Below are 13,482 nucleotides of genomic sequence, written 5' to 3'. Positions count from 1 at the left end.
CTACCTGAGCAGGGAGACCCCAATGGATTTCTAGTCCTGATAGGGAGAGGGAGCCTCCTGGGTCACGGAGTGGGGAACCTGATAGGGAGTGGGACGATCCGCCCATTGTGGGTGATTGACAGAGCAGGTTTGATCTATGTTTTCATTTCAAAAGTAATTTTGAATATCTGTGGAAAGTTCGCCCACCTTGAACATGTAGAAGATGTCTTCTGCTAGTTAATCGACTGTTGTCACATTTAAGGATCACTTTCGCAGATAAGATGAAGGCTACACAGGACCAGCTGGAGATGCCGGGGATTGAACCCAGGGCCGCATACATGCTCAGCATGCGCTCTACCACTGAGCTACACCCCCTCTGGTAGAGTCACTGTTTAACTGATGCAGCAACACAAACACAGACACAACATTCATTTTCTTCATTTTAGGGAGTAAAGGATCTCAGCCTGTGATCTCAAAGGCTCTGTGATCTCTGTCATTTCACTGTGATGTCAGCCCACACAGCCTTAAGGCATGTTCACATCAATCGTGACACAAATTTTTCGTGCAACAAGTTCACATGTAAAGTCCATGTAGAGAGCTGAACCCGTGTGTGTGTACTCGCCGGGAACGTGAGTGACGCGTATTCATGCATTTGAAAATATTCAACTTTTGTGACAAATTCTCAGGACAATGAGTCCAGAGAGCCGGTCAGTGTTGAGATTCCCCTGGCGTCAGGGAAGTCATGTCAACGGTCCTGGAGCCTGGAGTTGGTGTCGGTCCTTGATATTCTGGCACCGATCCTCACAAACAGGTCATCGAACAGGAACCTCGTCAGCCAGAAGTACCGCTGGAAACGGCCGTCATCCAGGCGCAGTTCTTGGAGAAAGTGAGTTAAGAAGTTTAGAGGTCCAAGAAGCTTCTTCAGTTCAAAACTTGCCTTTAACCTTCAGTCTAGCGCTGTTCCAGCATTGGATGAAAGAGACTGGTGCTCTCATCTTCTTCAACATTGACTTGTTCTATCAGGACAAGAGAATCTGAGCTTGGATGTCATTTAGAAGTCAAAGGCTTGTTCAACTGGTAAACATCAGCTGGTGTTCACTCTGATGATGTAGCGATGGTCTGGATTCTTCCTTCTGGAGCACCAAGCTGCTGGGAAGAAGCCTGATGATGTCAGAGTTGTGTTCAGTGGCTCCTGCTGGGTCCATTTCTGACAACTGGGCTCCAAAGAGTTCAGCTGTTTAAAAGGCTCAGAAAAAGCAGCACCTCATGGTGGTCAGGAGACGAGGTGGCCGAGTGGTTAAGGTGATGGACTGCTGATCCATTGAGTTCTGCAGGTGTGGGTTCCAATCCCATCCTCGTCGTAGGAGACTTTAATTTCTGCTCCTAGATTCTGGAACGACTCTGAACTGTGAGGCTTTCCAAGAGGAGATTCCTGCAGCACCAGAGAGCTGCAGTTCACTACAACACCACCTGTTGAGTTGGATGGGAGCAAAATACTTTCTAACTAAAGTATTCAAGGTTTATTACGATTCCACCAGAATACTTTCTAATTTATAGTTTTAAAGGTTCGTTCCACCAAAATACTTTCTAATTTATAGTTTTAACGGTTCATTCCACCAAAGTACTGCTTCCTGTCCAACTTCTCAATTTTAAAGGTTCATTCAGTTGAGGGCTCCTGGTTCTGTGTGAGGGGTTGAGGGTCAATATGGGATGATGAGGAAGATTTCATGTCACGATGGTCCTGCTAAAGTAACTGAGTCATGATATCAAACAATGTCATCCAAAATATGCTTGAACTCTTAAAATGGCAATAAAATCTACGGAATCGTTTTTCCACAAACACTTTTATTGTGTTTTTGTGAGCATCATTTTTCAAACATTATAACATAAACTTTAAAAAGGGTCCATTCACTAACACTCTTACTTGAAGGTAGTCACTGATATCAGTAAACAGCTGATAAAGATTTGTGTTCATGTTTTAGTTCTCTACTCTGACCTGTGCTGAGACACTGGACCAGAGAGGAAGACCTGCTCAGCCTCCTGCATGGACCAATTCTGCAGCTCAGTCAGGCCGTCCATGATGGCCTTCCAAAAGAGAGTAGTTCCTTCAAAATATATCATTTAAATATACCATTCTACTACTACAGAACAGCAAGCCATTCTACACAGGTCCATACACCAGTAGCACCATGGTAGGCATGCTGTTTCTATAGGCTTTGAAAGTCCAGGAACTGGGACACACCAAAATATATCCATGGTGAGGCCTGCCTCAGGAACTAGAACACCAAAGATGAACTGCACTCATCCGTGAAGCTCAGTTGTGTTGGTGTTCTATGAAGTCCTGCCTTCAGAAAGGCACCAAGGATGTCCTGTTGGTCCTCACTGTCCAGGTAGACAGGCTCAGGAAGAGGACTTGGGACAGAACCACTTAGGCTACCTGTTGAGTGAACCCTGACCCTACGGGCCAACCAAGGGACAGAAACACTTACTTTGTGCCCCATGGTATTAGTCTCACTTTAACCAATGTCTCACAATACCCCACTCTCCCCTACACAAACACACACACACACACACACACACACATACATATATAAATCACACAACTAAAATACTGTACAAATACATATTTATTTTTAAGAATCAATGTATTACAAGTACTTTCAGTAAAAAACTAACCAAAATGTTCTTAAAAAAAAAACAAAAATGTTCTTTGCAAAAACCTCTTCACCGTGTGTGTACCGCACATCTGTAAAGTGAGTGTGAGAGAGTGTGTGAGCGTAAGTGTGTAACAGTCAGTGAGCGTGACAAGAACTCCTGAAACGCTTCATCAAAGTGCTTTCAAATCTTGTTCAACTGCAACATTCATCCATTCAAACCTGACCTCATCGGTTTGGCATTGTGAAGTTTGTCACTTCAAATCTTCATTCAAGACAATTTCACCTTTAATGCATGGACTTTGGGGGACAGTTGAAGTCCATCCAGATCCAAGAGAAGTTTTTGAAACACTTCAGAAGTGTAGCACAGTCGTGGGGGACATGCAAGGTTGAGGGCACCCATCAGTCCCATTAGCAGTGTACGGACCTGGGCAGCATTCCTGCATGTAGGCAAAGTCAGAGTAGTCAAAATAGTACATCCAACTCTGTAGCGCCACCTAAGTAGAATACCAATGTTTGAGATCCTGCTTGTTCAGCATGAATGTTCCAGCAGTGGTCACCTACCTGTGTACTTTCCAACAGTCACCAGTCGCTCTTGGTGCCACCCCTGCTTGCACCAGTGTCTCCAACAGTGTCTCCAACAGTGTCTCAGCAGCGCCCGTGATCTTAGCAGGACTGATGAGCCTGTGGTTCAGGAACAGGTCCTTTCTAATTGTGCAGATGAGGTTTCTGTTCCAAAGCCTGGATCGTATGTTTTCATGATCTCTTTCAAAATAGTCATCAGGTATTTCCTCCCCACGTGTGGTTGCTCTCACATGAATGCTTCATCACCAGTCACCAGTCCACTGTGTGTTCATGGCAGCATTGAGCAGCAGTCAGACAACAGTTCTTAGACGCTCCATGAGTTTGGCTGAAAGTTCCCGATCCATGAACCCGTCTTCATGATCCAGGTATGGTCCTGCACACCCTGAAGCTTCCTCTGGTGGAGATTCCAGCTGCCTGGCCTCCATCTCTGAATACACTCGCTGGCCCTCAGCTTGTTTTGTTCCATACAGTCAAAAAGAAGCAGAAATAACAACACCATTAAAAAGAGGTCAAACAGCCAGAGCAGCTCAAAGGCAGGGTTGGGGTTCCTCACCCCTCCTCCCCTAAAACAAAAGGCACGTGGTCAATATGGGTGTTTGAAAGCAAAGGTCATGGGCTAGAAGTTTTAGTTGTTTACTCAATCAAATATTTATTTTTTAATGATATGATCATACAGAGAGGCTCACCGGACTTTTCCTCAACAAAAAAAGGTTTCAAATGTTGAAAAGCACTCTAGTAATTTATCACTGCATCAGTTAAAGACAACAATACATAAAGAAATTGCTTACCGTTGCAATCGGCCATTTTCCAAAAAACAAAGACTTCTCTCCTGGTGAAAAGAAATGAAGAGTCGTACGGTCCTCTGAGGTCCTGTTGTGTCTTTTGGTCAGAAGCAAACAAAGTGTGTGCCAAGTCGGCTGTGATGAATCTCCCAGTAAACCAGGGGTTGGGTTCCCCAAACCTTCCTCCCCTCAAACAGAAGGCCAGACGTGTGACTTGGAACACCAAACAGGACCAATGGTCTGTTTGAGGCTTGAGGGAGGACATGTCTGTCTTCTTGCAGTAGTTACTTTCCCTGGTGAGTAGTTACTTTCAGAGTGGAGGAACTCAGGTACTATCTCAGTTACATTTTGGCAGAGGTAACTAGTAACTATAACTACCTACTTTTGCAAAGTCCCGTGCCAGACACTGAACATGAGACACTTGCGGTCTCTTGGTGTGACAATCAGCCGCTCTGTGACAGCAGTGGAGACACCAGCAGACAGGGCGGAACCAACTGGAGCAGAGGAAGAAGAAGTAGCCCCACAAGAGCCCTCCCTCCCTCTCAATCTTTCTCTCTCTCTCTCTCTCTCTCTCTCTTTTGTCTTTTCTTCTATTTATTTGCCTTCTGCTGTCTGTCCTTTCCTGCTCTCGTTTAAAAACCAGCCGCAGCAGACGTCCGTTCCCATGATGAAAATGATTATAAAAGATAGATTTGTTTTCCTCTTAAGTTTCGAAGCATTTTCAGATTCATGAAAAGATCATCAATCAGTGTCGTATTTCAGACAGACTTCTGGTCCGTGAGGACGAGGAATCCAGCACAGATCCACAGAACTCCAACTCCCATCTTTGATGATTCCTTCTCAGTCTGTAGGGTGGAGAGATCCTCCTGAGTCAACGAGCCCTTTTAGGATCCACCTCCATTTATGGATGGAATTTATACAGCATCCACTCACCAGTAGAGTCTGATATTCAACAATACAGATTCCCAAGTCACTGTCCAACACTGGCTGGAGGAGCAGAGCTGGCAAAATGTCATCTTTTCTGTCATTGTTTCAAAATGTCCTCACTAAGATGGTTATTAATTCCTCATTCTCAGCTGCTGCAGCCTTTAAAGAAAACCTTTGACTGGTGGCTCTAACAAAGATCAGATGTTGTCTCCTCTAGAACATCAAAATGATAATAATAAAGATAATAATAAAGATAATTTGGTGAATTTCAGTCTCCTAAAAATGTGTGTGAATGTGGTTGTTGTGGCCGAGTGGTGAAGGCGATGGACTTGAAATCCATTGGGGTCTCCCTGCGTAGGTTCTAGTCCTGCCAACAACGTTCAACTGTTGATGGTCCATATCAGACCTCTGCAATTCACCGCCAAGCCGCTAGGGGGTGTGGCTTTGTCTTTGTATTGTTTACGGGGCTCTTGTCGGATTCCTTGGTTTTCTTCCGGTCACAGACAACAATTGTTGGCCATTTGTCAGTCTTTGTAGTGCCAAGAATAATCCTTTCTTCGGCTTGGTCCATTTTTTTCTTGGAGCCTTCACCACAGAAACTGTGAAAATGGCGGTGTTGTTGTGCTGCGACTGAACCGGAAATGACGTTTTGAGCGGACCAATCACAGTCTTCGACGATGACGTCACCACGCGTCGACGCGACACGGAGGCAGGATTTTGTTGGGGTTTGCGTCGACGCGACGCAGAAGCATAAATCAGGCTTTAGTGGTTTCGAATCTCACGCCAAGCCAGGGAACCAGGGCTTGAATCTGTCACGTGGTCACTGCCGGTCGGCGAGGCTTTGGACGTCACTAAGTACGGCATCAATACGCGTTTTTCAAAACGAAATCCTGGATCACTCGACTCATCACTACCGCTGCTACCAGGTTAGCGAGTTAAGGAAACGTTAGCAAGTCTGGAGTGGCACAGAGAACAGAGCTTGGACTCTGCTCGTTTTGAAGAAGAAGAAGAAGAAAAGAAGCGGAAGGCCTCGGTCTTTGTCTCCGGAAGGCTGAGTGGCGCCGGTTGAACCTCAACATGTGCGCCGCGCAGCTGCTGCGGGTGTCGGTCCAGGAGCGGATCCTCGCCGCCGCTGAAGACTTCCTGCTGCAGCTGGGAGAAGGAGACTCAGCGGCTGGAGTCCCGGTGCTGAGAGCGCTGCTCACCGAGAGGCTGGCGGCGGCCGCGGAGCAGATCGTGGCTCTGCTGGAGGAAACCGTGGCGGAGTACGAGCGGGAGAACCGCCGGCAGAGGTTGCTGCTCGATGCCGTGCTGAAGCCCCGAGTCAGGCTGGACAGAGCAGGTGAGTCCCCCAGGGACCTGCTGGGCCCCTCATTCAGTCAGGAAGTGGAGCTGCAGCAGGGCCGGTTCTGGACAGGCATTTGTAAGGGGGCACATGGTGGCGACTGAGGCGGGAAAGGGTGTGATGGTGTTGGGGGGGTGGGGGGTAGGTGGGTCTCTGGATCACTGTTTTTGTCATGTAATTGGATTGCACTTTGTCAGACCTTCACCCTCAGACCGGTCCAACCTGGTCCCACATGAAGGCTAAAGCCCAGTTCACTCCAAGATTTTAGGCGTCAGTGACTTCCCTCCCCCAATCAGGCTGAGGCATTAATGACCACCACACTACAGTAATGAGGGTGAACAGATCCAAGACAGTGGACTGGGAGGTCACATGTGATGTGGGCCAAAAAAAAGGACACCCAGCACTGCTGGATATCAGGACTTGTGGCAGTGACGTAAACGGAGCTGCAGCCAATGACAGCAGACATGGGAGCTCTGGCAGTGGGGGAGTGACGCAGAGCCAACAACAACAATGAGGAGGGGCATGGATTCTATGAAGGGTTCACCACATCCTTGGACACAGGATTTTTGACTCCATGGTAGCGCACTAAGGACCTGGAGGGCTGCGTTCTGCTCCGCCTCCATGTTTACAATGAAAGGGGCGTGCGCTGCATCCAAGACTTTCCTGGCCAGCTGTGCAGTTGGCCACGCCTCCTGACGGGGAAAATCCTGTAGTCTGAACACTCCTGTGCGCCAACAAATCTTGTTGTGTGAACAGCAGCCTGATTGAGCGTCGATGGTGTGAACAGCAGGGCCTGTCGCTAACAAAAAGTAGCGTAGTTTGAACAGGGTTTTAGCTTCTGCTGGTGGAACTCTGAGGGTCCCTGAGGCCCCAAACCCCTGACCAGGAGGAGGTGGCAGTCCCTCGGGGCCAAATGAAAAAGAAAACTAAAAATATATCTCTCATCAGATGACAACAACTAAGTCTTGTCATCTGCCTTCATTGGATGGCCTGCATCAAATATATTCAAACCAACAAGAACACTCGTCACTGTTGCCAATAGCAACAAAACTAAAAAGGGTCGGCCAGGTTCTTAAAGAGAAATCCCTTCACCAAGTCTTGAAAACCAAAACTGATCACTAGAAAGTAAATCAATAACATAGAACATCCATCCAGATCTTGAGAACCAACAACAGAAATGATCTTAACTGGACGGTCCAATTCTGAGATCAACTTACAAAATAAAGTCAGAATTATAAGAGCTCTCAATATAGCCGATATTTACCAAACTGAAGGGTTGGCGTTGTGTTAAACCTCTTTTTTGCAGAGCCGGAAAACCTGGAGAGAACCCACGTAGGAACAGGGAGAACATGCAGACTCACACAGAAAGATCCTGTGCCTGAGCAGGGGCTAGAACCCAGAACCTTGTTGCTGTGAGGCGACAGGCTGAACCACTGCACCACCGTTCCTCCTATAATGGAAACTATACAGGCCTATTAAAAAAATCTTTTTGTTCACTGCCCAGCTGGCCTGGGCTGGACCGGCCATCAAGAATTGTCCCACTTTTCCCAGTGGAGAGGACATCCCTGGATCCCACACACTGACCGGGACACTGGGAGGCGGTACTCCTGCTAATGCTAGCCAGCAAGTGTCTCCGGTCTTGTTGTGTCCATAATCTGGGTCCTTGTGTTCTGACTGAGCAGGAGTGGAACAACATGGAAGTGTTTAATAGTGTTTTTAGAACCGTGAAACCTCACCAGGCTCAGGACCTGCTGGGTGCCATCTTGGCTGCTTCCTAATCAACATGTAGGTGGCGCCGTCAGGTTTCTGGGATGCATCCCTGTCGCCGCCATCTTGCTGAGACCCTTGAACCTGTTCACTGGATTGCTACTGCTTTTGGGTATTTGTGTGGAAGAGAAACACCAATACTAAGTAACAGGGGTGGAATCTTTGACTCTCGCACGATTCGATTCTGATTTTTGTCCAGTTTGCTGACTGGTCGTCAGTAGCAGGACGTCTCTTTTCATTGAGTTGATTTCTGTTTCTGTCTGTTGCTCCACTGTTTCAGAGTCAAATGAAGAGATTTATGATGTTGCTGTTTGTGTCCTGCAGATGTGGAGCAGCTGCTGGTGATTAAAGAAGAGGTTCCCCCTGAGCTGCAGGACCCAGAGCCCCCCCACATTAAAGAGGAGTGGGAGGAGCTCTGGACCAGTGAGGAGGGAGGGCAGCTTCAAGGGCAGGAGGAGGCTGATATCACCACGTTCCCCTTCACTCTGGTCCCTGTGAAGAGTGAAGAGGACGAAGAGAAACCTCAGTTCCCACAGCTTCATCAGAGTCTAACTGAGGAGAACTTGAAAGAAGAGTCTCTGAGCAGCAGCCCAGTTCATCCTCTGAAAACAGAAGCTGATGGAGAAGAGTGTGGAGGACCAGAACCAGAACCAGCCAGCAAGGTAGATCCAGATCCACTTGTACAACCCCAGACTGAAGACCAGATGTCAGACTCTTCTGAAGCTGAGACTGAAATCAGTGAGGATGATTGGGTCAGACCTGATAACACGGCCTCCTCTAAACACAAGGAACCCTTTGGCTCAAGGAGGAATTTGCTTCAGAAATTGAGCCCAGGACAGGAAGGGACTCATTGCAGTTCAAAAGATCAAAAAGTACAGACTGAAAGAGAATCAGAAATCATCAGGAACGTGACCTTTGGTCCTTCTGAATCTGAGACAGAAGTCAGTGAGGATGAGCATCCTTTTAGGTGCTCAACATGCAGTAAAGTTTTTAGATTTAGAAGTGGTTTAGGTACACACATGAGAACACACAGTGGGGAGAAACCATTCCCCTGCTCAGTTTGTGGCAAAAGATTCACAGTCAAGGGACATCTGAAAAAACACTTGAGAACACACACAGGGGAGAAACCGTTCCCTTGCTCAGTTTGTGGCAAAAGATTCTCAGTCAAGGGACATCTAAAAAAACACACGAGAACACACACAGGGGAGAAACCGTTCCGTTGCTCAGTTTGTGACAAAAGATTCTCAGTTAGTGAACGTCTGAAAACACACATGAGGACACATACTGGGGAGAAACCATTCCACTGCTCAGTGTGTGGCAAAAGTTTTTCAGTTAGGGAACGTCTGAAAACACACACGAGGACACATACTGGGGAGAAACCATTCCCCTGCTCAGTTTGTAGCAAAAGATTCTCTGTAAAGGGACATCTGAAATCACACATGAGAACACACACTGGTGAGAAACCATTCTCCTGCTCAGTTTGTGGAAAAAGATGTTCACAAAAGGGAAATCTAGCATCTCACATGAGAATGCACACTGGGGAGAAACCATTCTCCTGCTCAATTTGCAGCAAAAAATATACAGACAATGGAAATCTCAAAAGACACATGAGAACACACAATGGGGAGAAACCATTTGCCCCGCCCTGTCTCTAAAGTTGATCAAGAGTATCCAGATAATGTCTCTAGCATGTCTTTGGGTTGCGGGAGGCAGCCTGCTGAAAATGACACTGCAGGAGCCTTTGGTGAAGTACCTTTTTGTAGTAGTACACATGCAGTATATGCTAAGTACAGGCACCCACACAGACACAGTGGTCCGGCTCAGGCAGAATGCGTTGCCGCTGGGCACTAGTGAAACAAATATGCGGTTGCTATGTGACGGATTGGTTGGATTTCTGATGTATCAGGACCAGGACTGACGTTAGTCCCTGACCACCCGGGAGTAACACACAGGATTAATTTTTTTACAGTGAAGGTCTTCTTCTTCTACAGGTGAATTAAAGTGTAACAGCTGTCCACACACCTTATAACTGTCCTTATAACTCCGTCATGTAATAAACTTTCTGTACTCTTTCAAAGTTCTCAGTGCTTTTGTTGACATGTAGAGGCCCTACTTGATCACCACAGAGGTGTTCTGCTATTTTGAGTGGATGTTATTGTTATGATTTTTCTGCTTATCTGCTGCCCCCACGACCTGCGTTGGGAGCTAATTAGTAGTATGCACCACAACTGGGTTCCATTTGCAGTCGTTTGAAATAATAAAAACACAAGAACACACCTGAGGTTCCTTTTTAGCTGGAATTTTCCTTTAGGAGCTTTAAGAGTGAGGAGAAGGATTTTGAACTCTGTTCTGCATTGGTGATGTGGTCTCTCCTCCTAGTTCCTGTCCATGCACATGCAGTTGCATTCTGGAGCAGCTGCAGTCTTGAAGGGGAGGTTCACTTTTTTGGACCTTTGGCCTTCCCAGCTCACCCAGGGTGCTACCAGCAACTGGAGACAGTTTTGGACCCATTGGGTCTGGTCCTGCTCACGTTATCTGCAATTCTAGTGCTGGTGCGAGTTGTTGATAGAATCATTATGGATCAAAAACTTTTCATGTGTCGCGTTTCTTTTTGTGGGTCAAACCTCAGATCACAGGCGTAATTTTACCTCTCCTCTAGTCAATAGTAGTGGACTGAAGTTACAGCTTACACACAAATATCCAGTCATTTCTACCAGTGCTGTCTCTGTGCTGGGCTGGGCTCTAAAACCAGACTAAAACCCTCAAATCAACTCTTGTTATGGAGGAAGTCACTCAGCTGATTAGCAGCTGCTTTCTCCAGGATTTTAGAGAGGAGGGGAGGTTAGCTGTCAGTCCATAGTTGGCTAGAACCTCAGGGTCTAGAGGAGGCTTCTGAAGCAGTGGTTTCATGACAGCTCCTTTCAAGGACTGTGGTTCATGTCCTGTTACTACAGACAGAGGAATCAGATTTAATAAAGATAGACAGATAGATTGATACTTTATTAATCCCCAAGGGGAAATTCCACTTCCACACTCAAATGCCTGATACAGCGATCACAACAGTCACAATTATTACAGGTCAATCGTAATAATGGTACACTTCAGAATTAACGACAGCACATATACATTTGTTGTGTATGTACGCTAAACTTGAACAGTCCGTTGTCCCAATGGAGGCAAGTGAGAGTGAGGCCTGCAGCCAGACTACAAGGTCGGCGCTGCCACCCCGAGGGAGGTGGAGAGGGCAGAGGCAGGGGTCAGGAACACACGGGGGAGGGGAGGATAGTACGCGCCATTTATGTCACCAAGGCAGAAGGAGTTCTCCTGGAGGATAAACAATGGGGCAGCCGATAAGGAAGCTGTGGGTTTGGGCAGACGAGCAAACATTCCAATCTGTCTTCTCTTTCAGTCCAATCCAAATTGTAAAGTCAAATTTCTTGTCTTCAACATCACTCTCCTCTTCGCAGAGTGGCCAACTGCTCCGAGATGGTTTCCATCTTGGGTTTCAGTTCAAGAGTCTGTTGTTGCCCCGCTCTGCCAACCTCAGTCATTGCGTTGTCAATGACTGAGGTTGTGTGAGCTGCACATCACATCAAGTGTTGATGCCCACCAAGGGTGTCTTTTTAAAAAGAGGAATATTACGCCTCCATTTCACACAGACAAGACGGCAAATTCCCGCCTCTACCAGGCCGCAAATTTGGCACATTTTCTGTCTAAAAAGGGCTGGAGAGAGATGGAGGTGAGGGAGGAGAGGAGACAGAGAGGTGGGGAAGAGAAGAGAGAGAGACCAGACATTATGTTTGCTGCTCCATTTTGATTGTTGCTCTCCAGCTTCAGCTCAATAAAAACCTCTTCATCACATCAGTCCCATGTGGAGCTGCGTTGTTCCAACAACACTGAGCTCTCAGCTCATAGCAGTTCTACAATAAAGGTTCCAACACAACGTTCCATTGATCCATGAACAAAGCAGGCAGTGAGACCATGATGATGTCACATCTGTCCACTGTCCAGATGTCAGAGCTGAAAATGATACGATGCCATGTTCCCTTCAACAACAGTCCAGCAGAAAGCCACCATGAAGACCTGAGGAGAAGCAAGGCAGCTCACCACAGTCAGGAACTCCCAGTCACCTCAACAAGGTTTCTGTCCACTCACGTTCAACCAGACCAGCAGATCACCTGCATCCCCACTGCCTCACCACCAGAGGGCAGTAGAATATTAACCATAGAGGCTCCCACTGAGGAATGAACACCACCACCAGCAGACGGCTCTCCCTCCCTGACAGCATTTAAAGGAGATGAATGATGGATCATCAGACTCCATCATTAACTGTGACTCAGGGCCGCTCCCTCTGCTCTGACTCTCTTTGATTGTTTGTCTTTGTTTATTCAATCAAGTTGTTCCTCCTCTCTCCCTTCTTGCTGCTCTACAGTGCAGTAACATCATGAGTTGTGTCAAACCATCTCTGTCAGCTCTGCGAGTGTCTGGAGTGACATCTCCAAGGACACTTGCTGCCAGGACTACAGAGGAAACATCAACATCTGTTTGCATCTGGCTTCAACTGTGCTTTTCCTCTAGGTTCAACTTTGCTAGGTTACAGTGACTTGTGTACAGAGTAGTGACTTGATCAGCTGGTGGTGATGATGTAGCTTTAGGATGCTAACACAGTTGTTACTCAGGGCACCGCTGGTTGTAATTTAGAGTCCAATGAGAAACGCTCAGTCTCAGGTTCCAGCTTATCAGTGAGTTCTTTGAGGGTCAGAGACTTACATACAAATATAAAAACCAGTTGAAACACTTCCTGGAATTTTAAGAGGATTGAATACAAACAAGGAAGCACGTAAGACAGAGTAATAATACCAGTAAAGCAATGAAGGCACATGGAGGATCAGACATGAATCATAAGATTTATCTGAGACTCAAGTGGACGGCAAAGGTAGCAGGTGAGAAGGTGTTCAGGATGAAGGGTCAGTGACCTCCAAACAAAGAAAACTCCTGAATGGAGGTTGAGCAGAGTCTGAGGAGTCAGGTGGAGCTGGCAGTGAGACAGGAGTTGAGGCCTGAACAGACGCAGCACTGGTCTTTGTTACTGTGACAGCACGACAACCAACAGGACCTGCTTACGTTCTCAGCTGGATTGTTCTCATCAATGTACGGAACCTCTCCAACGACCTGGTGGGGGGACGGCCTACCAAGCCTCCACCTCAACGACCGTGGCTCCCACTGGGATTCGCGATGCTCTTCTCAAGCACAAGGTGGCTTCTGTCTGCTGGTCAGGATGGAGATTCAAGGCTCACGGGAGGTCAACAGTTTTGTGACCGTGAAAAGGGGGAGAGGAGAAGTTCTGTTTAAAGTTAAAGAACAAAGAAACAAAAAAGTAAGCAGAAGAGGAAGAAAAGAGGAGAGACGGACCAGCAGCTGGAGGAGCTCACGGAAAAATAAG

The 13,482-nt window shown here is 47.0% G+C and overlaps 1 protein-coding gene and 2 non-coding genes across 3 annotated transcripts; 2 read left to right on the top strand and 1 right to left on the bottom strand.

Annotated features, from left to right (window-relative positions):
• Positions 1–282: 282 nt before the first annotated feature.
• Positions 283–354, bottom strand: trnaa-agc (transfer RNA alanine (anticodon AGC)). Its single transcript has one exon. It is a non-coding gene; the product is annotated as a tRNA-Ala (tRNA).
• A 4,870-nt stretch (positions 355–5,224) lies between these two features.
• trnas-uga (transfer RNA serine (anticodon UGA)) lies at positions 5,225–5,306 on the top strand. Its single transcript has one exon. It is a non-coding gene; the product is annotated as a tRNA-Ser (tRNA).
• Positions 5,307–8,684: 3,378 nt separating this feature from the next.
• LOC147272344 (uncharacterized) lies at positions 8,685–9,732 on the top strand. The gene has a single exon (XM_086208672.1). It carries the CDS (start codon positions 8,744–8,746, stop codon positions 9,692–9,694), a length of 951 nt encoding a protein of 316 aa, XP_086064798.1. The 5' UTR covers positions 8,685–8,743; the 3' UTR covers positions 9,695–9,732.
• The last annotated feature ends 3,750 nt before the right edge of the window (positions 9,733–13,482 follow it).

The sequence above is a fragment of the Aulostomus chinensis genome, chromosome 1, assembly GCF_037954235.1.
Source record: "Aulostomus chinensis isolate RoL2024-O1b breed Wild chromosome 1, RoL_Achi_v1.0, whole genome shotgun sequence".
Classification (NCBI taxonomy): Eukaryota; Metazoa; Chordata; class Actinopteri; order Syngnathiformes; family Aulostomidae; genus Aulostomus; species Aulostomus chinensis.
Note: the sequence above shows the minus strand (reverse complement) of the source record. Positions and strands in the feature narration are given on the sequence as shown.